Source organism: Myiozetetes cayanensis, unplaced genomic scaffold (assembly GCF_022539395.1).
Source record: "Myiozetetes cayanensis isolate MyiCay16 unplaced genomic scaffold, myiCay2020 scf2-11, whole genome shotgun sequence".
NCBI lineage: Eukaryota > Metazoa > Chordata > Aves > Passeriformes > Tyrannidae > Myiozetetes > Myiozetetes cayanensis.
In genome coordinates, this window is record NW_026087411.1 from 93,219,474 (window position 1) to 93,246,915 (window position 27,442).

At 35.1% G+C, this 27,442-nt stretch overlaps 1 protein-coding gene across 3 annotated transcripts in view; it reads left to right on the forward strand.

The window, feature by feature from the left end:
- The window catches only part of CSMD1 (CUB and Sushi multiple domains 1), a 1,108,336-nt gene that overhangs the window by 831,578 nt on the left and 249,316 nt on the right, over nucleotides 1-27,442 (forward strand). For all 3 annotated transcript variants that reach the window (XR_007628921.1, XM_050315426.1, XM_050315427.1), the window contains exons 13-17: nucleotides 6,796-6,978; nucleotides 8,814-9,140; nucleotides 10,696-10,890; nucleotides 14,734-14,872; nucleotides 19,682-19,869. Coding sequence is in view for 2 of the 3 variants with exons in the window: in XM_050315426.1 (XP_050171383.1) it covers nucleotides 6,796-6,978; nucleotides 8,814-9,140; nucleotides 10,696-10,890; nucleotides 14,734-14,872; nucleotides 19,682-19,869 (1,032 nt within the window). In the remaining variant the exon portion in view is untranslated. The remainder of the gene's footprint in view (nucleotides 1-6,795; nucleotides 6,979-8,813; nucleotides 9,141-10,695; nucleotides 10,891-14,733; nucleotides 14,873-19,681; nucleotides 19,870-27,442) is intronic.

Sequence of the window (27,442 nt, forward strand, 5' to 3'; positions counted from 1 at the left end):
TTTCCTCTTCATTTAAATTGCAACGATTTAATTCTACAAGTTCTATTATTACCTTTTACCTCATTCCATGGTTCCCCTTTTCCTGATATTCATCCTTATGTTATTCTGATCATTTCTGAGGCAACTGCACTTACTTTTTCCTGTACTTTCTATTTTCCATGATAACATGCTAACTTGCTTTCCACAGGATAACTTTGTGTTAACTTTTGTTCAAGGCACTGCTCAGCCTTTTGTACAGACAGGTTCTACTCTAGTAAAGCAAGATGAACACTGTAGTTTGAACAGTATCCTGTTCCTTATCACAAAACATTAGGATAAAAATCTACAGTGAGACCAAAAGCCAATAGCATGTTGATACTTGGCAAAAATAGATTTTTAAGGAGGAGATTGTGAATTACACAGTGATAAATCAGAAGACAGAGATAATCTTAGTACTTTCTCTGTTTCCAGTGATACATGCCTCAAGTACTCCTTTGTCCCTCAATAAGATTCTCTTCCATGTATTTGTCCAATCATTTTTGAACACATATATTTCACCTCCCAAAAAAGAGATTTGGAGTCTGTCTAATTAATCTTCAGTTACTCAGTAACTTTAATCTTTTGCTTTCCTCTCCTGGTTCTAATTTTTCCTTTTTTTAAGTGGAGGAGCAGAACTACATAGAAAATTTAACATGCAAATGAAATAGGTTTTTGTGCGATGTTAGAATTCTATTATCTGTTTTGTTCATTGTTCCTTTGCCAGCAATTCTTAACATTTTCAATAGCTTACAGTTTCACAGAATTACCTTTAGTAGGCCAAACTTTCTGTTCCCAAGTCCTAACTGCAAGTCAGAACCTGTCATTGTGCCTGCAAAGTCATAATTTTTTTTTTCCAGATTTGTTTTTCTACGGTTATTGATAATGAATTTCACCTGCTATATCATTATTGGTCAATAGGTATTATACATTTTTCTGCAACAAATAACAAAAAGCTTCTTCCTCATCCCTATTCAGATTTGATCTGCATTTACCCCAGATATGTAAAACTGATTGTAAACAACCAACATTCATTTTTCTGCATTCTGTAATAACATATTTAAGTACACAGTAAATATTATACTTAAAGAATATACTTGTTGTAAAGGTCTGATTTGTTTTCTGTTTTAATTTTTTTACTGCTTTCAGGGATTTTTGTGTTATAAGATATGATAAAATATAGTGTTATTACCAGCAAGCCACCTCTATGCTATGATAGTGAACTGTTAGTTTAAATGGACTTCCTATTAAAGTTTTTCATGTTGTTTTTTTCCCATCTATCTGATTCTAAGGTCATGTTTATTTTTAATATCAATACAAAATGCAATAACGTAGAAGTAGCAAAAATTAATCTACTGGATATGATCTGTAGTCTTTTTGATAACAGCAAGGACAAAACATTTCAGAGAAAATGTGAGAATCTCTTAGAATGCTACTGGGAACTATATGATCTGTGAAGAAGACCTTCTCTTTTTATAGTTGGAGACTGATAATAAATTGCACTGTAAAATTTCTTTGAAGAAATTTACTGGAATAATGATAAAATTGTGACAATCTATAAAATTATCTTGTAAGGCCACTCTCTTTTTAGCATTAGGCCAACCTCATTTTAACTTTATTAGCCACTTTTACAGTCCAATTATGTACTATCTGAAATATTTTTTTCTATTAATTTTGATTTATCATTTTCTCTTTCAGGAGTTGTTCCTATTGCAGGAATCATGCATTTAATATCACTCCTTTACTTATGTCCTTTTCTGCAATCCTGAGCATCTCTCTATCCCTTCTCTTTGTATTAAATGTTTTCTTTGTATAAGGGTTTCTTTGTGTTTTTACATCAGATTCCACTGCATCGGGTATTGTGACTGTTAATGCAGGGAGGTACGGGCAATGAGAGGAAATAAAATAAATTATCAGCTTTCTTGAATTTGAAACATGAATTTCTTTGATCTCTCATTTAAGGGTTTACATGTTTTGTTTCTGTTTTTTTCTGGGTAAATGTATAACCGTACCAGTTCACAGCTTCCCTTAACCTATCATGGCTATAGCTAAGATGGTCATTATGAAATGTTGTCAAATTAATGTGTTTGGTTTTTAGAGGTATTGACTTCAACTTTCTGGTAGACCTTGAAGTACTGAAGTTTATGTATCTCTTATTTAAAATAATGGATTTATGCATAACCCGCATATGTTTAAAACACTAATTTAATTTAAATTGTATTTATATATCTGAATTAATAATGTGAGGTTATTATTTATATTCTTCTGGTAAAAGTTATATCCAGATTCAGATTTAGTGATCAGATGATTCACTAATCATCTAAGCTAAAAAATTGGATAGTGTGAATGAAAACACAGTGACACTAAGAATTTAATTTTAACTGTGTATTTACAATCTAGTAACATTACTGCCATTAATAATACATTCAAGAGTACAAAAATCTTATCATCTATGAATTATTTTATTATACACTTTAGATACCTGAGTCAAAGTAATACAAATCCTTTTTCATCAAAAAAGACTTGAATTGCAATGTGATACCTTTCAAATAGTGGTTATAATACATATTTAGATGCTTAATATCACTTTAAATTGCCATATTTCTTCATTTAAATGAAAACACAGCAACTGAAATGTCTTTGATTAAATTCAGAGAGAGAGAGATGATCTCATAGTCAGAAATCTAATCTTGTTATTCTTCTAACATTAAAGAAAGAATATTTCATGAAACTGAGTAAATATTTCTAGTTTACAAACAAGATGAAAAGTCTGTTTCCCCAGGCTACTGAAAGAGAGTACATGAAAGCCAAAAACAATTGCATAAGATCAGTGCTAATATTTTGGTAACCAGAGGACACTGATGTTTAAATTTAAGCTTGAGAGTTTGTGTCAACATCATGAAGTTCACACAGCTCTAAAAACTCAGATCAAAAGAAGTTCAACATTTAATGAGTACACAGAATAATCCTAAAAAAACAGTGCTTTAATGCCATACTTAAATAGGTTAACGTAGATTTTATTTTCATGTTTGTCATTTTAAGAACATTTTCTATCCCATACGAATTTTCTAAAAGCTCAACATGATGTCAGCTGAATTGATCTGAAGATGTTCTCTTTGTAATTTATGAAACAGAATAATTGGTGCATGTCTTTAAGCAATACACACAGTGGATCTCATTTACATTTAGACATTTAAAAATTTTTTTCACTGACCAAATCAGTGCAAGTTGAACAGGTACCAGAAGTGAAGTAAAAAGCTATGCTGAATCCCAGAGGACACAAAATTGTTGAGAATCATCACATGCCTCCTACTCTATATCTCCTTATAAACAAAGAATATTCTTCATGTATAAATGCAAAACCCTGAATTTGGCTTTCTTTGTCCTCACTAAGTTTTGGGGTGTTAATGGAAATGTAGCTTTTGACTGGAGAGAGTCACAGAATCATTTAAGATCATTGAGTACAACCAGTACAACCTGAAGTACAGCCTAGAAGAGAGCTACAGAGGGACTTTTCACAACAGCATTTTGTGATAGGACAAGAGAGAATTACTCTAAACTAAAAGAGAGTAGGTTTAGATTAGGTATTAGGAAGAAATTCTTTACTGTGAAGCTGGTGAGACACTGGAACAGGTTGCCCAGAGAAGCTGATAGCCCATCCCTGGGAGTGTTCAAGGCTAGGTAGGGTGGAGCCCTGAGGAACCAGGTCTATGGAAAGTGATCCTGTCCATGGGTTAGAAGTAGATGATTTTTAAGGTCCCTTCAAACCCAAATCATTCTATGACTCTGTGATGATTCTATGAATTTAAATGAGTGATTTTTGTCAACCTAAATAATTTTTGACTAGAGTACATTTCTGTTAGAGGTATATAGTCTTCAGCTTAAAGTTTGTGATGATGTAGATTTCCAGACCTGGATAGAATTTTTCAAGTTTTTATTGTTAAAATGCAAATAAGATATCCTCAGAAGTGTTTTATAAATCTGCAATGTTTTCTGAATTGTTTTTATGTTGAATAAATGAGCACAAACCCTAAGGTTTAAATAGAAATAAAGTTAATATATTTAATTTTGACATTTTTATTAGTTACTTGGATTTTTAATGTAAAATAATTTTATTCAAAAATTCCTTCTAATTATTTTTGAGAGAACCTGAAATTTATCATTAAACTGTTTTTTATGAGACAGACTTTAGTATATCTTTATTTTTTCAAAGGATAAAAATATTTTTAATGTGCTTGATCTGAAATTAGATTTTATATTTTTGTTTGTTTGTGCTTGCAAATAAGATATTTACAAATCCAAATTATATATCCCCACAAGTAAAACTGGACATTCTTGGATGAGGAGTTATATATTAAGAATAACAAAGCATTTGCTTAGTCTCCAAAGTTTATACTGCATTCTTGCCTTCCTCACTAAGAACTCGTATCTGACTAAAGACATACTGAAGCAGTTTCCTACAAAAAAAAAAAAAGAATTTTTAACCAACCAGAAAGCTTAATTCATGTTAATTTCTGTTGAAACATTTTGGTTCACTGATCCATACCCCTCTCCTACAGCTTGGTGAATATCGTGAGAGTTAGAAAGTATCCTGATCTGTCTTCTACTTCAATAAATCCATTTCTTATAGATATTTTGTTAGTTCCTTTGTAGACTATGGAAAAAGAACATAGTTAAGGGATAAATCCTCAGCTTTCTGGTAAGACAAAGTATTTAAATAAAAAAATAATGGGTGCATCAAGCACAGCATTGCCATCCAGTGGAGAGAGATGATTGTCTCACTCTTCTCTGCACTGGAGTGTCCTCACCTTGATTCCTGTATGCAGCTTTGCAACAAATACAAAGAGGATCTAAACTTTATTGGAGAATGCCCAAAGAAGGGCCACAAAGATGGTGAAGGATCTAGAGGGGAAGCCATATGAGATTTTTTTGAGGTGAAGGAGATAGAGGGGAGACCTCATTGCAGTTACAACTTCCTTGTGAGGGGAAGAGGAGGGGAAGGCACTGATATCTTCTCCGTGGTGACCAGTGACAGAGCCTAAGGGAATGGTCTGAAGCCAGTCAGGGGAGGTTTAGGTTGGATATTCACCCAGAGGGTGGCTGGGCACTGGAACAGGCTCCCCAGGGAAGTGGTCACAGCACCAAGCCTGACAGAATTCAAGAAGTGTTTGGACAATACTCTCAGGCACATGGTGTGATTGTGAATCTTGGGGCTGTCATGTGCAGGGCCAGGAGATGGACTTGGTGATCCTTATGGATTCTTTTCAACTCAGAATATTCTATGATTCCATGATTCTAAAAAAACTGATTCAGCAATTGCTTTGAATTCATAGATGAAATAGTTATTTCTAATTTTCTCTTCAAGGTTTGATTTTAAGATGAACAAGAAAACAATGTAGACCTCTTTTTATTCTGATAAGTAACCTGGTATGTTGTGAAATATGTGCCATACCTTTCTAAACATGCTTGCCAACAATCTGTTCATGACTGCTTTAAGGGTTTAAACTTAGTGGATTGACTTTACATATCATAATGTTGTCATTCTATGTCTTAAAATTCCTGTTTGAGTTGGCTTGTCAAGATATATACTTCTGCCAGGATTCAACACTAATAGATTAAACAATATTTGACAGCAGACATTTTGAATGATGTTAAATTATATTGATATTTAATACTATTCTGTGAGTTGAATTTTCTTGTTATCTTGAATTGTTCAGATTTCATACCTTGGAATTCACTGTGAAATATTTAAATAACAAGAACTTTATAAATATTTAAATAACAAGAACTTTATTTTAATTTGAATAAGATTTACATAATTTCACTACATATGTAGCAACACAGTTGATAGCACCAGCAGTCCTTTGTTGTTCCTTTTTCTGCTCAAAGGCAAATTAATTTTAAAAATTTGCTTTAAATTTAATGGCAAAGAAATATAGCCTTCATTTTCTGATGGGCAGCCATGTGGATAGTATTTTGTAAGATGATGCTATCATGGGCAATTGATATTTACATTTCCTTTCCTAAGACTTGAGTTTTTTATAGTTTTATCTTGTTTAAGTAGATTCAAGATCTACAAATTAGTTAATTTAAGTAGCAGATCTCCTAGAGAAGTATCTATGAAGTATAATCCAAAATGTTAATTTATTTTCAGTGTAGCTGAATGCAGCTGGGAAAAATGTGGCTCTAATTTGAAGTATGAGATTAAGAAAAAATTCATCAGTTTTATTTTTATTATGTTTTAAAATATATTTTAATATATTTTTATTTTTAAAATATATTTTAAAATATATTTCAACTGAAATTCAATGACTTTGTCAATAAATTATATACTTTTAGTCATATTGTTAATCACCTTAGAAGTGTAATTGCAGATGTGAGAGTTAAGAGATTTTTTTCGGCACTAGTACTTCATTGCCAGAAAAGTGATCTACATACAGAATGTCTCCATGGTTAGAATGGAGACTGTGGCTTTATGATTTTAACTTCAAATATGTTGTAATTCAGTGCAGTCATGCAGTTAAATATGAATATTTTGTTACCTTCATCAATGCAGCAATGCATGTATGGAGGCTATTACCTTGTGAAAAGACTTTAGATCCTAAGTAATTTTTTAGGCAGATGCTTCTAGAGGTAACTTTTACCTTTAATTCACTTTCAACTGTAAACATAGGTTTACGGCATAATGCCAAATATTTTTAAAGTACTTCTGATACTGATATATAAATTCTTTGCAAATATATTTACCTTATTATTGCATTTGAATTTCTTGATGTTCAGAAATTGAGAAAGGAGGTTGTGGAGACCCTGGAATTCCATCATATGGAAAGAGGACTGGCAGCAGTTTTCTGCATGGAGACACACTTACCTTTGAATGTCAAGCAGCTTTTGAACTGGTGGGAGAGAGAACAATTACATGTCAACAAAATAACCAGTGGTCTGGCAACAAACCCAGCTGTGTTTGTAAGAATTATTACACTTTTTTCTGCATTATTTTCCTGATCTTAGCCTCTTGCTTTTCTTAGAATTTGTGACTAAACAACAGGAAGACATTTCAAAATACCTTGAAGACTTTTTCATTCACACTTTTTTTCAGTTGGCTCAGTAGCTCATTTATGGGAACATCACGTAGGACTGTTTTTAGAATGTTCTTTCCTCCCATTTTATATTTAATTGAACCACTTAACACTCTTAATATAAATGTGTGTTGACTTAGACTCTAAATGAGCAATTGCTAATAGCATATAAGTGTCCAAAATGACTCTGTGGCACATACACATTTCATTCTGTCATTGCAAAGCAGCCTGCAGATCCACCTAAGAAAAGATTGTGGGCTTTTTTTATGATATACTAAGAAAACATGAAGATTAATGTAAGGAATTTAGGAATATTCGACATAGAAAAAAGGTTAGGTAAGATCATTAGTTTCTGAATTTTGTTTTAAAACATAAAATATATTTGTCATTAAGCTTGTAGATGGATTCAAATAGAAAGGGTTGTTAGTTGGGTTTTGGGGGTGGGGCATTGGGTTATTTTTGTTGTTTTTTTTTGTTGTTGTTGCTGTTGTTTTTTGTTTTTTACTTTTCTTTATTCTTATATGGTAAAATAGAGAAAATCTTTCTAGTACACAGGTATATTAGGCTCTTCAGTTCTTCAGGCTCTTCTTCTTAGGCTCTTCAATTTACTTAAGTTTTACAATTCAGTACTGGATTTAACATCCAGAAAAGCCTTAATAAAGTGTATGGTTCTATTTGGACACATGTATTTTGAAACTATGTTAGTCCTGGAGTTAAGCTGAGCAAACCTGCTCTGGACTGCTCTGTTTGCCTTGAAATGCTGAAATGTGTCTAAGTGTGTAAAGCTTGGGCACAGAGACAGTGTAGTTGCAATTCTCTTTTAAGAGAGAAGTTGTTTTTCTTCATGGTGCTGTATTGCATTGGATTGATATATTAGTTTCTGTTGACAATGGTGTGGAACATTTTACTGTGCTCCAGTGTTAGATGTGCACATGCCCTACAAAAGAACTCAGAATCTACAACATGTATTTCTACAAACTGAGTTCAGTTTGGCACATTCGAAGAGCTGAGTAATGGTTATCCTTTGTGTTTATTAATATGCAGTGACTATTCCTCTTTCTAGATATACTGTACTTCTAACTAAAGTACCAGTCACAAGCTAATGACTCTGAAATCAGTTAGGAAATGTTTTGATGAACATATCCCAAAAGAGTAAAAAAAAGAGGATAGCTATGAATAATTTTTGGTCTTACTCTGTGCTATCAAAGATAAAATAAGGTAAAACAAGTTCATAGTATATATTCTTAATAGTTCTTAATTGAGTCACTTCCAAATTTCTGCTATTATTTACATCAGCATTATCTTTGTATACCACAGACAAAATTGGCCCTTGTGCTTGATTTTTTTGATTGTTAAATACAATTTCATGCACATTCCTTTTGGAAAAAAATTATTTCAATTTGGAGGTCACATTTTCATTTTGGAACAGACCTGCCAATTTTTCCAAATTGTAATACATCAGGCATTATTTTTACTTTCTTTGTCATTTGCTACATGTAAATCTTTTGCAGGCCCTACTGCAGTTACTTAGACTCGGGGAAAAAAAAACATTTTATACTGGAGTAATGTTCTTAGAGTGTTAAATATTTCTAACTTGCATGTGTAGTAGTTTTGAAATTCAGGCTGCAGAAGCCTGAAATAAAGAAATAAAAATAATATAAAAAGAAGCATTTTTAATGTTTGTGGATAGTATTTTGAGAATATTATTGTTCTTTCCTTTAGTCTCATGTTTCTTCAACTTCACCACACCATCTGGAATTATTCTTTCTCCAAATTATCCTGAGGAATATGGGAACAATATGAACTGTGTTTGGTTAATTATCTCAGAGCCAGGAAGCAGAATCCATCTGATTTTCAATGACTTTGATGTAGAACCTCAGTTTGACTACCTGACAGTCAAAGATGATGGGATTTCAGATTTACCACCTCTTGGCACATTTTCTGGCAATGAGGTCCCTTCTCAATTGGCTAGTAGTGGGCACATAGTAAGACTTGAATTTCAGTCGGATCATTCTACCACTGGAAGAGGATTTAATATCACTTATACAAGTAAGAATTTCTGCTTTTCTTTTAGGCAATTTCTTATGTCATCTTTCTTCATAATAATGAAAAAAACCCATATTTCTAACATGGAAGTAAATTGTGATGCTTGTATAATTCATTCTTTTCAGCTGTCTTCCCGGTATTCATTGGCTTATCTGAATCCTTATAATTTATTTATTTTAGATGAATTCCCTTTGTTATTTAACGGTCTTTTTGGTTGTCACTACATAAATGCAGAGCACATAACTAAAGTCCAGATCATTCAGATCTAAGCATCCAGTGCAAGTTCTTTAATATACTTCTCAATGGAACAATTAGAAATAAGTTCACAAAGGTGTAAAGGTTAGATCCTGAATACTGAGATGTTAATCTGAAAAGCAAAGAAGTATAAAAAAACAACTAGAATTTCACTGCAAATAAATAAATCTGGGAACCTGATTTGCTTTTACATTTTTTCTTGCAGTTTGATGGTGTGGTATTTAAGAATACAGACCCCTAAGAATAGAGATCTCTTTTTTGGGTTACACATGATAGTTACCCTCTGTGTTTTTTCTATTGTCTAGAACATAACTGGTCTGATATGCAGAAGTCTTTCCTATAAGAGAGAACTAATTTAGAATAATTTTTCTCTCTGGCTACAGTTTCTTTAAGAATTTTAAGAATGTACTCTCTCTGAGAACACAATTTCTAAAGTTGCAACTAAAACTTAGTTGCAATTGGTCAACCAGTTCAAAAGTTGTTAAATGTGAACCTACCAGTCACACACATATAGAGAGCTACTGAAAGCATAAGTCTTTCCCATTTGGGAAAGCAGGATAAAAAAAACCAGATAGCCCTGTGTTTTGTTTATATGAAAATATATCACTAAACAGTACTCTCAGCTCAAAACTCTAGTAACAACATCATCATGTAGAAAACATTATTACAGTTGTCATAGACTGCTAACTCTCCTAAAAGTTTTATGATTCATTCAAAGACATTACTTATATGGAGATTATCTTTTTAGCTCAAGAAATTATCTCCTAACGTTATAGAAGTTAATAGACAATAAAGTTTTCTTTGAGACCTTTTGCACTGTTCCTATGTTGTGTCAGTTAAGATAATCAAACAACAGTGTTTGTTGCCAAGGTTAAATTATTTAGAAAGATGCCTCACATAATGCTGGAATTCATTGGTTTCAATCCTTTTTAAGTCTTAGATGCCTAAACTGGTCTTTTGATTTTTATAGGAAAATTTTGTAATTTTTATCCTTTGAAAAGTAGCAGGGAGAGAAAAGAGGAGGCCATCTCCCCTTGTTCTATCGCTTGTTACTTGTGAGAAGAGACCAATACCCATCTTGCTACAACTCCTTTCATGTAGTTGTAGAGAGTAATAAGGGCTCCTCTGAGCCTCCCTTTCTCCAGGTTAAACAATCCCATTTCCCATTGAAATTCCCACTGAAATATTAATCTCCTTCTCAAGAAAAAAAAGAGAAAAAAAATTAAAGGGGAAGTTATTATAATTATTATTATTACTATTATTGTTGTTATTATTACTAGTATTATTACTATGTTTTTATCAGCCTTTGGTCAGAATGAGTGCCATGATCCAGGCATTCCCATAAATGGGAGGCGCTTTGGAGACAGATTCCTTCTGGGAAGTTCTGTTTCCTTTCACTGTGATGATGGATTTGTGAAGACTCAAGGTTCTGAATCCATAACCTGTATTATGCAAGATGGAAATGTAGTATGGAGCTCCACTGTCCCACGTTGTGAAGGTAAGGACACAATCTTTACCTTGCACCTACAGTTTGAGTAATGACACTATTTAGCTTACTTTTTACATTTTGCACATGGCTGCTTTAGCTGAAGTTATTTACTCGTCTTATTTTAACGCTCTTCCAGTCAAACAAGAGTGCAAAAATAGAAACAAGATATCTTGCTTCTATATTCTTGAAATAAATTAGCACTCTAAAAATCTGGTTGTGATTGTTTTCAAGTTCATCATCATTACTCAATTGCGAGTTATAACTGCTATAACAGTTTCGGCTGTAGCATACTGAAGAACATATTATTGTTATCTACCACATAGAAAGTGAAGTAAAGCTTCTATTTAAAAGTCCTTTTTGAAGGTTTACCCCTTTAATTTTCTCAAAATGAAAGTATACCTGAAATTCTCTGTGTAATATTATAACCTGCAGTACATCTATTCCTACGAAATATAGTGAAAACCAGAGCTATGTTAAATATTCATTATATTACCCCAAATTTCCAAATTTATTTGCTTGTTCTTTCCTAGGTGAATAAGCAGAAAAATGTTGTCTATACTTATGTTCAAATCTCTCTTTAGAATGAAATATAGTGAGAAAAAAACCTAAAACAAACAGCAGACTGATTCCTTGATGCTTAACAGTCATGAGTCCTAAGGCAAGACAGATGAGTGCATTTAATAAATGACTAGAGTATGTTTTCTAAAAGTAATGTTCAAAACTGTATACCTTTTATTAAACAATAGATATGTAGACAGGCACCACATTTAAAGGTATTTTTTTGAAAACTAATCCAAACCCTCTAAGTGGTGTAAATATCACACTTCCATTAATTTCAGTGTCATTGCAATAACTTAAGAGTCTGGATCATATTATTTTCATATTATTTTTATGTTTTTTGTTATTTGGACAATTTGAGAACTCAGATACCATAAGACTGTGCATTTCAAAGAAAATTTAGAAATATTGAAAGAACCTCCCTGTTAGTAGTCTGCTGGAATTAGTGTATGTGAACCTAGATGTTGTACTAGCAGGATTTCTTATCCTGATTAAAGAATGTTACATGGTGGAGTAGGCAGGGTTTTTTTATTCCTAGAGCAAACCCAGCCCACTCTAAAGCAGGGAGTAGCACGTTGGTTTTCATTAAAAGATGTTTTCTCTTTTTGGAACTCTATACATAATAGGTAAAGAATTCAATGTAATCTTTGGAATACATGAAATAAGTGATCTACATGAAATGTTATAGTCAGCTGAGGTTCAACAGTCTTCTAACTTTTCTTGTTTATGATATGACAAAATTTAATTTAAAAAAACCCCATGAAATAAATCTCTTTCTTCATTCATTATACACGTGTAAAGTAAATTACATTTTCCTGGCATTTCATTTTGCTTCAGTGACAATTTAGTGTGTGTGTTCCATGAGTTGTGGGCTGCTTTTCCCACTGGAAAAACTTCCTACAGACCAGTTCAAGTCTTCAGTGAAATCAAATATACTTAGTTTGGTTTTTTGTTTTTTTTTTTTCTTTTTTTTTGGGGGGGGGGGGTTTTTTTTTTGGTTGGTTGGTTTTTTGGGGGGTTTTGTTGTTGGTTTTTTGTTTTGTTTTGTTTTGTTTTTGTTAAAAACGTTGAATCAAAAGTAGGTTTATGAATTTACTACTCAGAAATTCATGTTATTATCCAATTCTATATGGCATAAAGGGTATTTTTGTCACTACATAGAGAAACAGAAGTGGTAAGATTTCCTGCACTGAAATATGGAAATTTCTGATAATGATACCACAGATTACTTGAGGACAATACAAAAGATACTAAGATAAATTTACCTGACCTTGCAAGTGTTCCTGTGTTAGATTACTCCATAGTCTTTGGTAAACATAACATCTCAAAAGCCTTGTTCTATGACAGCTGAATTTTTTAAGGACTCGTGTTTTCCAAAATTTGTTCTGTCATTTCTGCTGTTGTTTAATCCTGCTCCAAAGTCCTTTGATTCTGCTCTGAAAAATGCTTGCTGTCTAGCCCTGCTACTTTCATAGCCCTCTTGCAAAATCTTTTTTTTTTTCAAGTTTTTTATGGTGGAGGATCAAGTTTGAGAATATTTAAGCAAATTTGACATACAAATTTGACAGGAATGGGCTTGATGGGATCTACCCAAGAATTCTGAAGAAGACATCCAGTGAAATCACAAGGTCACTCAATATCTTGGGAAGCTGACTTATCTCAGGGAGATTCCTGAAGACTGGGAGAAAGCAAATTCCAATCTTCAAGAAATGAAAGAAGGAGTATCTGAATAACTGCAGGTCTCATCTATATCGCTGGGAAAGGTGATGCAGCAATATTCCTTGAAACCATTTCCAAACAGTGAAGAAAAAGATGGTGACTGGGAGCAGTCAACATGGATTTATGAAGAGGAAATCATGCCTGACCAACCTGATAGCCTTCTGCATTAAGATGACCAACCTAATGGAAGAGGGGAGAGTAATGGACATTTTTAATCTTAGTTTTAGTAAGGTATTTGACACTGTGTCATGCAAGATTCTCAATGACAAACTGATGAAGTGTGGACTGGAGAAGTGAACAGTGAAGTGGACCAAACACTGATTGAAGTGTTTGCCTCATAGGATTGTGGTCAGTGGCATGAAGTCTAACTGGAGGCTAATTCATAATGGTGTAGCCCAGGGGTCAACCCCATGTCCAATACTGTTTAAAGTCTTCAGTAATGAACTGAATGCTGGGGCAGAGTGTACTTCTGAGCAAGTCTGTAGATCATGTAAAACTGGCAGGAGTGGCTGGTACTCGATATGTTTGTGCTGCTGTTCAAAGGAACCTTGACAGAGAGGCAGGAGATCTGGACCTAGAAGAAAGGACAGGTCCTTACCACCTATTCAGCATTGGTAAGGCTATGTCAGGAGTGCTGTGTGAAGTCCTGGGGTCCACAGCACACAAAAAACATGGACATGCTGCAGTGAGTCCAGTGAAGAGTCAGAAAGATAATTAAAGACTTGGAGCGTCTGTCATAAAAGAAGAGGTTGAGAGAACTGGGCTTGTCTCAACTGGAGAAGAAAAGGCTCAGGACTTGTGTTGATATGTACCAATATCTGATGGGATGGTGTGAAGAAGGTGGCACTAGACTCTTCTCAGTGGTGTACAGTGACAGGACAAGAGACAGTGAATACAAACTGAAATATAAGAAGTTCTGTCTCCACATAAGAAAAACTGTCACTGTGAGAGTAATCGAACATGGAAACAGATTGCCCAGAGAGCCTTTGGAGGGACGGCATGATCTTGGCTGGACATGGTCCTGTGCAACCTGCTATATCAAGCAGGAAATGGACTAGAGGGTTTCCAGACACCCCTTTCAACTTAAACCATTCTATGATCCAATGGAATATTCATAGCAATCAGTTCCACTGAATTCAATGACATTCAAAAAAGTGGGACAGTACAGTGATAAATATTACTTGGAACAATTTGTCTGATATTTCCATGTAAATGTGGAATCATACTGCATCTAAAAAATGATTAGGTTTTTTTTTTTTTTTAATGATATAATGTGCTTTACAACAGAAGAAAGGCTGGCATAATCAAGTGACATCCTCTGTGCGTTAAAATATATGTAGAGTAATAAGCTATGATAAGATACATTGCAGGGTTTATAATTTAAAAAAAAACCCAAAACCAAAAAAGTACTCAAAACATAAAATAGAAAATTTAGTTTTGTTAGACTATTAAAGCTAATTATATTAAGTTTATTTTTCTATGCTTTTTAATTCAATTTTTGTCTGTTCTTTGAATATATCATATTATATTAGAAATACTGTGTATGATACAAGAATACATGCTTTTTTCTTTCAGCACCATGTGGTGGACATTTGACAGCATCAAGTGGTGTTATCTTACCACCAGGGTGGCCAGGATATTACAAGGACTCACTTAATTGTGAATGGGTAATTGAAGCAAGACCAGGACATTCCATTAAGATCACTTTTGACAGGTGAGAGTCACAAAGTCAAACAAGAACTAAGGTATGAGAATAAATATTTGCCTTAATATTGAAGAAGAAAACAAAAAGGAAACCACAGAAAGGAACTTCAATTAAACACTCAGTATTCTTCAAGTAGGAAATTAAAGTTTTCTGCTGTATTTATGTTGTCTTTATTTACAACACTGGAGACACTGGAGAGGAACCCTGTGGAAGGAGCTTTGGGGAATTGTGTTAATGATAAGTTGAATATGAGGCAAAAGTGTGCCCTGGAAGCCAAAAACCCAACCATGTTCTCGGTTGTATCAAGCACAGCACACCTAGCTGCTCAAGGGAGGTGATTGTCCCACCCTACGCTGCTCTGCTGTGGCATCACCTCAAGTACTGTGTGCAGTTTTGAGTGCCTAAGTGTCAGAAGGACATCGAGCAATTAGAGTGTGTGCAAAGAAGAATGACCAAGGTGGTGAGAGTTTTCAAAGACAAGACTTAAAAAGAGTGGCTGAGGTCACTTGGTTTGTTCAACTTGGACAATACTGAGGGATGACATTATGACTGTTTGTAACTTGGTCAGGGGAGCAGTAGCATCAAGGGCAACAAGAAAAACTTCTATAGTTACTTTGACGGTAAAAGGAAAACTAGGGAAAATGTGGGCCCTCTCCAGAAGGAAATGGAACAGCAGATTACCCAGAATATAGAGATGTCTGACTTTTTTGTCTCAGTCTTCACTGGTGTCCCAGTTTAAATGAGACAAGGGTCTTTTGCTGAGGATGGATTAGGAGGAAAAGACCCAAACTTCTCTTTCCAAGCAATTATAAATCCAAAATTAAGAGGCTTTGATTGAAGGAAAACAAATTATGGAAAAGGGAAAATAACAGCCCTTTATTAAAAGGTATGTGTGTATTAACAGGAACACGAAAAAAACCCAAGTAAAATAACTAAGTAATACTCCTATACCCACCAATAATCCCCTTCAAGAACAAAACCGATAAACCGGCAAAAGGAAAATAGTTCAATTTCTTGCACCCTTTGGTGCGGTTCCAACCACAGTCAGCAGGGGGCGCCGTCGGGTCACTGGAGATGCAAAATTTGTAATGTCCTGTACCATTCACCAGGTGACGCTGTTGGGTCACGGAAGGTGTAAAAAACTTGTAGTGTCCTATTGTAGTCACCAGGTGGCGCTGTTGGATCACTGATGGAGTAGAACTTGTAATGTCCAGTGCCCGTCACCAAGTGGCGCTGTGAGATCCTTGGCTGCCGCCGGGGAGGCGGGGGAAGAAGGGGAAGGAAAACAACAGCAATAAAACAGAAAGTTCTCCCAATGGAAGAAAACTCAAAAACTTCAGCTGATTAGGGTCTGTTGTAAGCAGGGCTTGCAGCCAGCCAGAGTTGAGCCAAGAGCAGCAGCCAGAAACTCCCCTCCGACAGGAAAAAGACAAAGGAACCCGGCAGTGTCTGCAGCCCACAGCAGCCTCTCACCCCGGCAGAGAGAGAGACTCTCCTCCCCCCCCAGCCTCCACCCCCTTCCAGTCACACACCAGCCAACTCCCCCCTTCGTTGTCAAGGAAACAAATCTTGACCATTAGGGGTTCGAGCTGATTCCTTTGTTCAACTAAATGGCCCATATACAGAGCACACACACACACACACACACACACACACACACACACACACACACACAGCAGGAGGAAAGGAAAGAAAAATTCCTTGCTAAAAATATGAACTATGACAACTGGCAAGTGCTCCAGCCATTCTGCCCAGTTCTCAAAAGGCAAAGGCAAGGATTGGAAGAATGCAGACCACTTAGTTCTGAGACTAAGTAACCTGAAGGTGCCCAAGTCCATGGGACCTGATGAGATATATCCATGGGACCTGATGAGATACACCCCTGATTCCTGAGGGAACTGACGTTGGAATTCCTTGATGGTGTAAGAAAGCATAGAAAAATGTTGGATATAGTTTACCTGGGTTTTCAAAATGCAAGTTTTATATCTTGCATTTCCCCCTGCAAAGGGCTATTAAAAGGTTAAGCATCATTTAAGCACAAGGAGGGACATTAAAAGAACTTAACAGTCAATAAAAGTCTCACAGTGGAATTCTGGGTGTTCTGCAGAGACCTGTAGTATGCTCAAAATTGTTCAGCATGTTCAGAAATGATCTTAAAAAAGAGAAAATTAGACTAATAATACTAAGCTATTCAGGATATTAAAAAAAAAAGGTATAACTGAAGAATTGCTGAAATTTCTTACAAGACTAGATGTCTGGGAAACCAAATTGCAGGCAGGTTAAGTAAATGCAAAGTGAATCACATGAAGAAAAGAATTCCACCTTGATATATAAAACATGTGGTTTGAACTTAAACTGGTTACTGAGCTACTAAAATTCGGGTAACTGTCAAGAAATGTGAATGAAAACTAGCACATACATTTCAGATTGTGACTAATGCCTGGAAGGGTAATACATAAGGACAGGGGCTAGATGGATAACTGCTGACTAAAAGATTTTTGTTACTTTGAATATTAATCAAAAATCATTGAGTAATATATGCAACAGACCTCTTTATTTGAAACCTAGCTAATTATATGAAGAATAGTACAACATAGAATTCTTTAGGTCTTTTTAAAATTATTTGTGTGCCTTTGGAGAATGTCCTACCTTTTACTAACATAAGTAAGCTAATATGCATTAAAAGAAATGGAAAACCCCAAAAGTAACTCTTAATTAGGTACTTTTGGTAGTGATGAAGAACTTTCAATAGCAAATTATCGGGATTAATTGTTTTAGTGACAACGCAAGGACTGAAAAAAAACTCACAAAAACAACTCATCAACAAACCCAAGCCAATGCAAAAAGCAACTCACTCCCTCAAACCCTCAAAAACAGAGAAGTGAATTATAACTTTGTTTCTGAGTTTGAGATGAGCAAGAACATACTGGGAATAAGGATCACTGTAATTGGTAACAACTCCTATAAGAAGGGTTTGCAATCCACTGTTTTCATACTGCTCTGCTAAGAAAACTGCAATTGCTGGCTGAGTCTATTCATTATGAGTACAAATAAAGTATTTAAACCAACCTAGCAGTATCTGTCTGTTTTCATCATTCTGCTGCAGGGTAAATCAATGTATAATCTCTGAAATCATGGAAAGGTACTGAAAAACTTTCAAGAACTTTAGTGATGATCTCTGTGACTGTCTTTTTTTTGGTAAATTAAATAAAACCAGAGAGCCTTCCAGACACAAGAACTCATGTGTTTATGCAGCTAAATTGTTAAAATAGTCTCCAAGATGCTTCTTGAGCTTGTCAATCAAATAATTATCAAGCATGGCCAGGAGTTACTGTGGTCAAACAACCATTCACAATAGGAAATTTGAATAGTATCTTCTTCTTTGAGAGGCTAAAGAATGTATTTAATAATATGGATGTGGTCCATTCCATGCTAGCTGACTTCACTTCCAGAAATGGATCTTGAAAATGCTTAGTGTATTAACAAACCTGCAAGCCCTGTATTCCACTGTCAGAGTAGATAGACAGCAGTAAAAGCAATCATGTTGATTTTATCCAGCATATCCAAATAGGGTAGGTAGCACCATAAATCTAGAGAGTTTTCTGTGTGAAGAGTAAGGAATGATATGAAGGGGCCTATGTCAGTTTCCAAGCAGTCATTAGCTCTGATAGCTAAGCAAAAGCTTTCTGATTTCTGAATGTGCTTTTGTTTTCAGGGAATCATAAGAGAAGAATTAGAGAGACTATTAAATATTTACTGAAAATGAAGTTGCTGATACTGATATTTCTGGGAAGATGGTTTTAGAAGACCAATGCTGTTTGGCCTGTAAAATATAATGACCTGAATGGGGAACTTGGTCATTCTGTCATCATTGCCTAACAAAATATAATGTTCATTTACATTGAAGGAATTTTCACATATATTTCCACTTTTCTGAGTGTTTAATAATTTGGAGTTTTCTTTAGTTAAAAGAACACAGGATCTTATCTCTAGACCCACAAAACCTGTCCCATATTGGCAAGAGAGCTAAGGGTATTCAGTTTGAAAAAAGTGTTGTATTGCATAGGGACACTCTGATGCTCTCAGAAGTTGAACTAATAAGCCCCATGGGAATAGAAGAGAAAAATCTCAGAACATACGCATTTCTGAAACATGAGAATGAGAATAAGAATATTGAGTTTGCAGGCAAATATATTTAGACCAGTGTATCTGTGTAATAATACAAACTTCACTGACAGGAAAATTTATGTGTGCATGGTTTAGATGATGCAGCTTCCAACAGAATCTGATATAACCACAAACTGTTTTGAAAAGCATCTGAGGTAAAAAACTGCCAGGCCAAGTTTCATCTACAGAAAGAGCAGATTTGGGTTGTTTGATTTAAGAACTACTGCTAAATGACTGTACACATGTGATGAAATAATGAATATTATTGAAGATGTTCCCTAGGATGTACAACTATTTTTAACCTGAGGGTAAGAAATTTTGTAGATGGTTATATGCAATTTTGTTTGAGAAAATTTACATTTTATACCCAGCTTCCCCACTAAATATCTTTCTGAAGGCCAGTCATATGGCTGATCTGAAGTATATTGCATCCCTTATTAATTCTATATGATAACAGATATAACAAGGCGAGGAAAAAGATGCATAAAACCTTTCTTAGTTACTATCGTCAGTAATACATGGATGGACCTGTAGATATGCAGATTTTTTATGTATGATATTCTTGATGAGTTACACATGGATTGCATTACTGAGTTAAAGAAAATAACACCATTCCTTTATCTATCAGCTGACTTGCATATTCCTTTTCAGATTTCAGACTGAAGTTAATTATGATACTTTGGAAGTCAGAGATGGGCCAGCAAATTCATCACCATTAATTGGAGAATACCATGGAACACAAGCACCCCAATTTCTTATCAGTACTGGAAATTATATGTATCTGCTGTTCACGACGGACAATAGTCGTTCCAGTGTTGGTTTCCTAATTCACTATGAGAGTAAGTCTAATATTTATCAAATAGATTTTTATTTAATCTTGAAAAAAACATTCAGTTTGAAAATGAGCAAATGAATGTGAACGAATAAAATACAGTAATTATATTTGTGTAAGAATAAATTATGTTTATGTTGTACTGACAGGTAATTCTGAAACTATTCATTTTGGAATTTTTTCCTACATGAGTTCTTCTGTCATTCAGAGTACTTATGGGCCTCATTTAACCAAATGCAAAGTAATTTTAGAAACTTTCCCTCATGAGTAAAGATACATTGTTCTTTTTGGGGGGTTTTTTGGGGATTCCCCTATCTTCTCTTTCACTTTCTCTCTTTTTCTGATTTTAACACATCTTTGCAATGCTGAACAGATTTGGACCTTTTCCATGATGGTTACAAAATGCAAAAAAATTAATCTCTCCTTGTAAACTGCAGAATCATCATAATAGCATTTTCTTTGAAATTAAATGCGTCAAATGATATATATTAAATGGTCTGAAGTAACACTGTTCCTTATATAATAGTACAGCCATTCACTTAATTATTGACTAAAGAGAACTTATGTGTTTACAGCAGTTGTGCCAAACACGACATAATTTTTATCATTTTTGTTCTTATTTGAAAACTAATCTGATTGCAGTAAACTTACTCTAATATTGAATCTGAAATGAGTGACCAAGGTTATATTTTATAGCCACATCAAAACTTGGAAATTCTGCATAGCTTCTTTTAATTTTGGCTACAAGATGCTGGTAATGGCTGAATAGATAATATTATGATAAAGTGCAAGGGCACTAAATAATGTATTAATATTTCCTTCTATACTAAAATCTGAAATATAGAAGAGAAATCATATTTTAGTCATTCATTGAGACAGTCATATTACAGTGTACACCAGTATGTATTTGATAAACATTACAATTCTCTTACATCATCAGGGAAATTGTTTTGACTTCAAGTGTCACAAATCTTTGTAAAAACTTTCCTTATTGAGACTATTGAAAAAAATCTAGAAAATTAGTATTGTGATCTTTCTCAAATGAAAATTATCAGTAATAAAAAAAGATAAAGGTAATCCTTTATTCACACTGTATAAATGTACGTCTTTGTTTAGGTTGGTTTCAGAAAAGTATTTTTAGTCTCACAAATACATAATCTTCAGGGATTTGACAAAATATTGAGATTATTCAGACAGCTAACAATCAGTTTTAGCAATGATAACACAGAAAAAAAATACTTCCTTAAACTTTTTCATTTAAGGAAAAAACAATTCCTTTAATAGTTTGAATATGAGGCAAAGATTTATAAAATTTTCAGTGGCAGGATGCAGTCAATGAAAAAAGATTTTGAATATTCAAGAAATGTTTTTAATGTCAGCAGTCCATTTTACTCTGACTAAGAATAAGCACAGAGCCTGAATAAAAAGGGCAGTTTTTGTGAAATAATATAGTTTATGACTGTTAAGCAATGAAAGAATGAAGCAACAGAGTTGTGATTAAATCAATGGTTTTCAAAAATCTAATCTTCACTAAATTTGACAAATTGGTAGGTGAATTTCCTTATGCCTTTTTGAGTGACCTCTGAAAGTCATTTATTAAATAAATTGCATTAAAGCCCAATAGAAAACTGTTAATTGGTTTTTGTTTGATTTTTTTAGGTTTTGTTTTGTTTTGTTTTATTAGTTTGGTTTGGTTTGGTTGGTTGGTTGTTTTTTTTTGAAAAAGATTTCTCTAACTATTTAAAAATCCCTTTTAATGATGTAACCCAAAAGTTAATAATGTAAATATTGGATATATTCAAACTTTGCTATAGATGGTAATCAAAGACTAACACAGATCTCTTAGGATAAAACAAAAAAATCTAATGTACGTATTTAGTTCCAAGAACAAGAGACAGAAAGACAATAACAAAAATATCTATAAATATATTCAAATAAGAGAAAAAATAATAATAACAACAACTACTTTACAAAAATTTGACCAAACATCAGCTGTCACAGGGAAGACTAAGCATTTGTTCCTGTTTTGCAACTTTTGTGGAAAAGTTTAACTTTTACCACATGCTTACACAATTAAGTAAACATTTACAGGGTAAGAGTATAGCATATAGAGAAAGGATTCTGCACAATATTGAAATAATGAAATATATTTTATTCATCAGGAATTGTTGAAATTTCCTGTGCCATACGCAGAGGCAAAGCAGAAGCACCACTGAAATTTCACTGAAAATTGCGTATGAAAATTCAAACCTATAAGGAAGTTTAAAAAAATATTCAGAAGGGCATACACTTATTGAAGCCAGGATGGAGTGAAAAAAAGAAAATATGAGGACCAGAAGGATCAAGGACATTAGATTTATCATCAGTCTTGAAGATACTGGTTTCAAGCTGATAAACAAAATGATAAGAAATGAAGGATTCGTATTTGATAAAAACAGATTATGTCAAACCAACCTAATTTCTTTCTTGATAGGTTAACTGGTTTTATAGATTGGGGAATGGAAATTGAAGGAAAGTTCTGTACTGACATTTATAAGGTTTTTGGAGGTTTTCCAGAGAAAACATAGACATTTATATGAAACTATTACAGGTATGAGCACTTCAGTAATCACTGGAAAAAATTTTCCAGAGGCATTGTGGAATCTCGATCATTGGAGATACTAAAAATGCATCGAGACATGGATCCACCCAGGCAACAAGCTTTGAGTGTCTCTGCTTGAGCAGGGGAGTTGGACTAGATGACCTCCAACAGTTCCTTCCACACTGAATTGTTATTTGATTCTGTGATGCTGTGAAAAATTTTGAAAATTTTTATGTAAAAGAGCAACCAGCATTTATTAGTAGTTCACTAACTCAAATTTTTAAGGATTCTACTATGATCTGGCTTAGTTTCGTAAGTCTCTCATATTTTATTAATGATTTTGATAATATAAGAAGAGCAATTACAATTTCTGAGAATGATTCCAACTTAAAATTAGAGCAACTACTATGAGAAGGTTAGGGTTCAAAACAAGTTAGATGGACTGAAGAAACTGTCTGAAACAAAGGCAATTAAATTCTATAAAGAAATATGCTAAACCTAAATGGGGAAGAAATATCATGCATACATACAAAATAGAAGTACAATAGAAAAAGATGTGTTTTACACAGAACTTAAATAATCTAGAGAAAAATGCAGCACTATTAAAAAAAAAACAAAAACAAAAAAACAAATCTTCTGGGCATTGTATTTAACCATAAAAAAAAATAATCTCAGAATTTTTTTTTTTTTTTTTTTTTTTGAGGGGGGGACTATTTTATCTAGGACTTCTTCAAAAGTTATTTCACTTCACTTGATGACCAGGGAGAATCATGTGCAGTTTGGGACAATAGCAGGTTGTTACCACGGAAAGTATGACACATAAGGAGTCATCGAAACATTTTTACTTGTTTAGTCTAGAAAAAGTACAACTTGGCAGGCAGGAGGGAAGGCATGATAATAGTGCCATATTTCTAGTATCTAAGAATTTCAGCTAGTCCTAGAGTTGTCTACTGCATGTGCTCCCTCTCAATCAACTCTTTAATTTTCCAACTGAATTTATCACTGTTATGTCAGAATTTCTCATATATATTGTCTTTTTGTAGTCAAGACTTTAAGTACTGTCCATTATCTTATCTTATCTTCTATTAATAAAAACCAAATCAAATCTTCATCCAAACAAACAAAGAAAAATTATTTGTTTTCAGCTATGTTAAGGGTTGCTAAAACTTACATACTGAATATTTTCCCCTGGGAACAAGCCTGAACTGATTTTTTTTTATTTATACAGCACCACATTTTCATTCAGAAACTTGGAAGTTGATAGATTTGTTATAACTTTTGGTCCTCTTGCAAAAATCTGAAACAACATAGTGAATGTAATCTAGAGTTATAATTTCAAAAAGAAACTGATGAGTTTACCTGTTGTATGTGACTCAGAATGCTAAAGCAGTTGATGTGTTCAGACAGGGTTGGGAGGCTGTCGTAAGAGGAAGGAAATTTAACAGCACTACTGTGGATATCCATTTACACTAACACTTCAAAATATGAAGTATGATTTGTCTGAAAAAAATTAATGTGTATCTATCAAAGTTAAAATTTCATACACATGAAATTATTTAGGGCACATAGAGTACAGAATATTATAGACTTAAAAGGGTTCTTTGAGACTATATTATGCAATTTCAACCACGCGAAGGGAATCTGAAAATGCACTCTGTCAGCTAACATGGTACATTTGCATTAAGGGCATGCAGTCAAGTCTAGAAGAAACTTATTCATCTAGAATTTAAGTATGTCAGGGTTACCTCATGAAAACTAGATCATAAGCTTTCAAATCTGAATTCTAAGTGAGGTATAAGAAGAGCTGCAGGGTATGGGGAATATTTTGCTGTGAGAGCTAGAGTCATTATTTATGATATGTTTATTTGTAGTCCTGCCTCCAACTCTCATATGTATAATTCTAAACCCTTCACTTTATGCCCCGATAAATCAATCTTTTCCTTAGTTTCGAACTCCTCCTACTTTATTCCGAAGGCTATGTGGTAGTCCTGGATAAATAGAGCAGGGTAGAAGCAGTAAACTGAGAGTACAACTTCCACTGAAACAGATATAGATGTGCAGGCAGCTGAGAGGACCAGGACCTCCAGGATGTGTTTAGGGGGCTAAGAAGCTAGGAAATGCGTAACATCCTGCTATACAGAATTTTGTGCTGTCAACAGTTGGTTTTGCAGAAGGAACTTCTTTGGCAAAAAGTACACTCTAAAATATCATGCTAAAAATTCAGGTCACCTATGAGAAAGCACATAAAATCTTTGAAGACCTCAAGAGAACTACTCTTGCTCAAGGCTCTCACAGTATTTATGAATGATGATATCATTCTTATGAAATCATACTGCCAAAATACTGAAATTAGTGTGACAATTAATGTGAAAATACTTAAGTAAATGAAATTAATGCCACAGCTTTGAGGTATCTATGTCTAAATTTGATATAAAAAACTGACAAGAAATTCTAAACTCAAAAGTCCAGTATTATTTAAACAGAGACTCAACAAATAATTTTTCTAAATAAAGTAGATCAAAATTGCCTCAATAAAAAGTGTTTACAATGCTTCCCCTTCCCTTCTCCCCACCATATGATTCCTATCCCTTCATTTGGAAGTTTTTTCACAAGTCAGTGGATTTTTGGGTTGCAAACCACTTTACACAGCATCCTCTATGTCTTCCTATTGTCTCTAGCTGCTGTTTTCATCCAGCTTCTAGGGTGGTTTTATTTTTTTTTTTTTCTTTTACTGCAGGCTTCTGGTTGCTGGTTGCAACACTATAACCTGTAATCTTTTTTACCTACCACAGCCAGTATCTTCAAGATTTTCCTCTGGATGTGTTCATCTTCTCACAAAAGAAGGAACAGCATCCCCCATCCCTCCTAAGGCTGAACAGGTTCTGCCTCAGTCATTCTCGTTTCAGGAACACATTGTATCAGTGTAGGAGGCAAGGGTTTGGTTCAGTGGGAGTTGCAGGAGTGGCTTTTTTTGAGGAGAGACTAGGGCTGCTCTGCACAGATGGTTCCAGTTGGCTCCAGTGGACCCACCTCAGTACACAGCCCGTCAGCCAAGCTGGTGGTACCTCTGTGACAAAATATTTCAGGCAGGACAAAAGGCTGCATGGGTGAGTGAGGAGTGAGGAAAAGAAAGTGTGAGAAACAATCCTACAAACACCAAGGTCAGAGAAAACAGTGCTTCAGGCAGACAGTCCCCTGTAGCCCGTGGAAGAGACCACAGTGGGGCAGATATCCACACTGCAGTATGTGGTGGACATCATTTCAGGAGCAGGTAGATATTGTCTGAAGGACATTGCGGTGCATGCAGGCCCATGCAGGGTTATCCAGAATGACTGCAGCCTAAGGGAAGGACCCACCCTTAGATCAGGGAAAAGTGTGAGGAGGAAGAAGCAGCAGATAGGAGCTGTTATGGACAGCTGTTATGGACTGATCACAATCCCCATTCCCTATCCTTCTTGGGGAGGGGTGGGGAAGAAGAGAATCTTCAAATGGAGGAGTGAAGTTGAGTCTGGGAAGAAGGGGGTTGTGGTAGGTTAACCTTGGCTAGATACTAGGTGCCCATATCTTAAAAATACCTTCCCACTACCCCTCCCTTTTTCCCAGGCTCAACTGAATTTTCAATTTTATCTATCTTCTACTTCTGAGAGGTGGAGGGCCATGGGGAATGAGGGTTGTGGTCAGTTCATCACACATTGTCTTTGCTGCTTCTCTTTCCCTGGACCCTTCCCCTGCTTAGCACTGAGTTCCTCCCACAGGAGACAATCCTCCCTGAACTTTTCCAGTGTGAGTGCTTCCCACAGGCTTCAGTTACTGGTCCAGCATAGGTTCCTTCCACAGCATTCAATCCTTCACTAACAGACTGCTCCAGCATGGGTCCCCTGCAGGGTCACAAGTCCTGCCAGAAAACCTGCTCCAACATGAGGTCCTCTCTCCACATGTCCTCAGGTCCTACCTGGAGCCTGCTCCAGTGCAAACTTTACATAGGGTCACAGCCCTCTGGACATCCACCTGCTTCAGTGTGGGGTTGTCCCACAGCGATGCACCCTGGACCTCTGTGGGCTGCAGGGGGACAACCTGACTCAGCACAGGCTTCACCACAGACTGCAGGGGAATCTCTGCTTCCACACCTGGAGCACCCTCTCCCTCTCCTTTTTCGCTGACCTTGGTATCTCATAGTTTTGCTCTCACATATTCTCACTCTTCTCTACAGCTGCTGTTGCTCTGCAGAAATTGTTTTTGCCCTTCTTAACTGTGTTTTCCCAGAGGCACTACCACCATATCTAATGGCCTCAGTTTTGGCTCAGCAGAAGGAGCATCTTGGAGCCAGGTGACATTGGCTCTGTTGGACATGAGGGAAGTTTCTAGCAGCTTCTCACAGAAGCCACACCTATAGCCACGCCCCGTTACTAACGCTTGGCCATACAGACCTAATACAGGGGTTAGGAGGTGAGGGGATGTTTTAGCTTTTGTCTTTGTTTCTTACCATTCCAGTCTATTTTTAATTGACTATGCATTAACTTAAATCTCCTCAAGTCTGTTTTGACTATGATGGCAACTATTAAGTGATCTCCTTGTCATTCTCTTAGACCATGAGCTTCTTCATGTTATTTTCTATCTTATCTTTTTCCCCCTGTACATTGGAAGTGGGTAATGAGAGAGCAGGTGAATGGTGGACTGGCAGCTAACCAAGGTCAACCCACCATACTTAGCAACAGAAAAGAAAAGAAATTTCTGTAATTCCAATAGAGAGTCTTTATTTGTTTCCCTCGTGTATACATTACATGATTATATGATTAAATTCCACAATTGTTTGCTATCACTATAAGCATAATGGATAATGCTCAGTTAATGAGCCTTCATTTGATAATTTCAGAGGGTTTTTTCTTCCGCACTCAATAGCTCCAGGTTTATTTACCAAACACTATTCAATCTCTCTTATGAAACATAATTACCAGAGACTCCTTTCTGTCAGATAAGAGTTATACAATTGTGTAAGCTA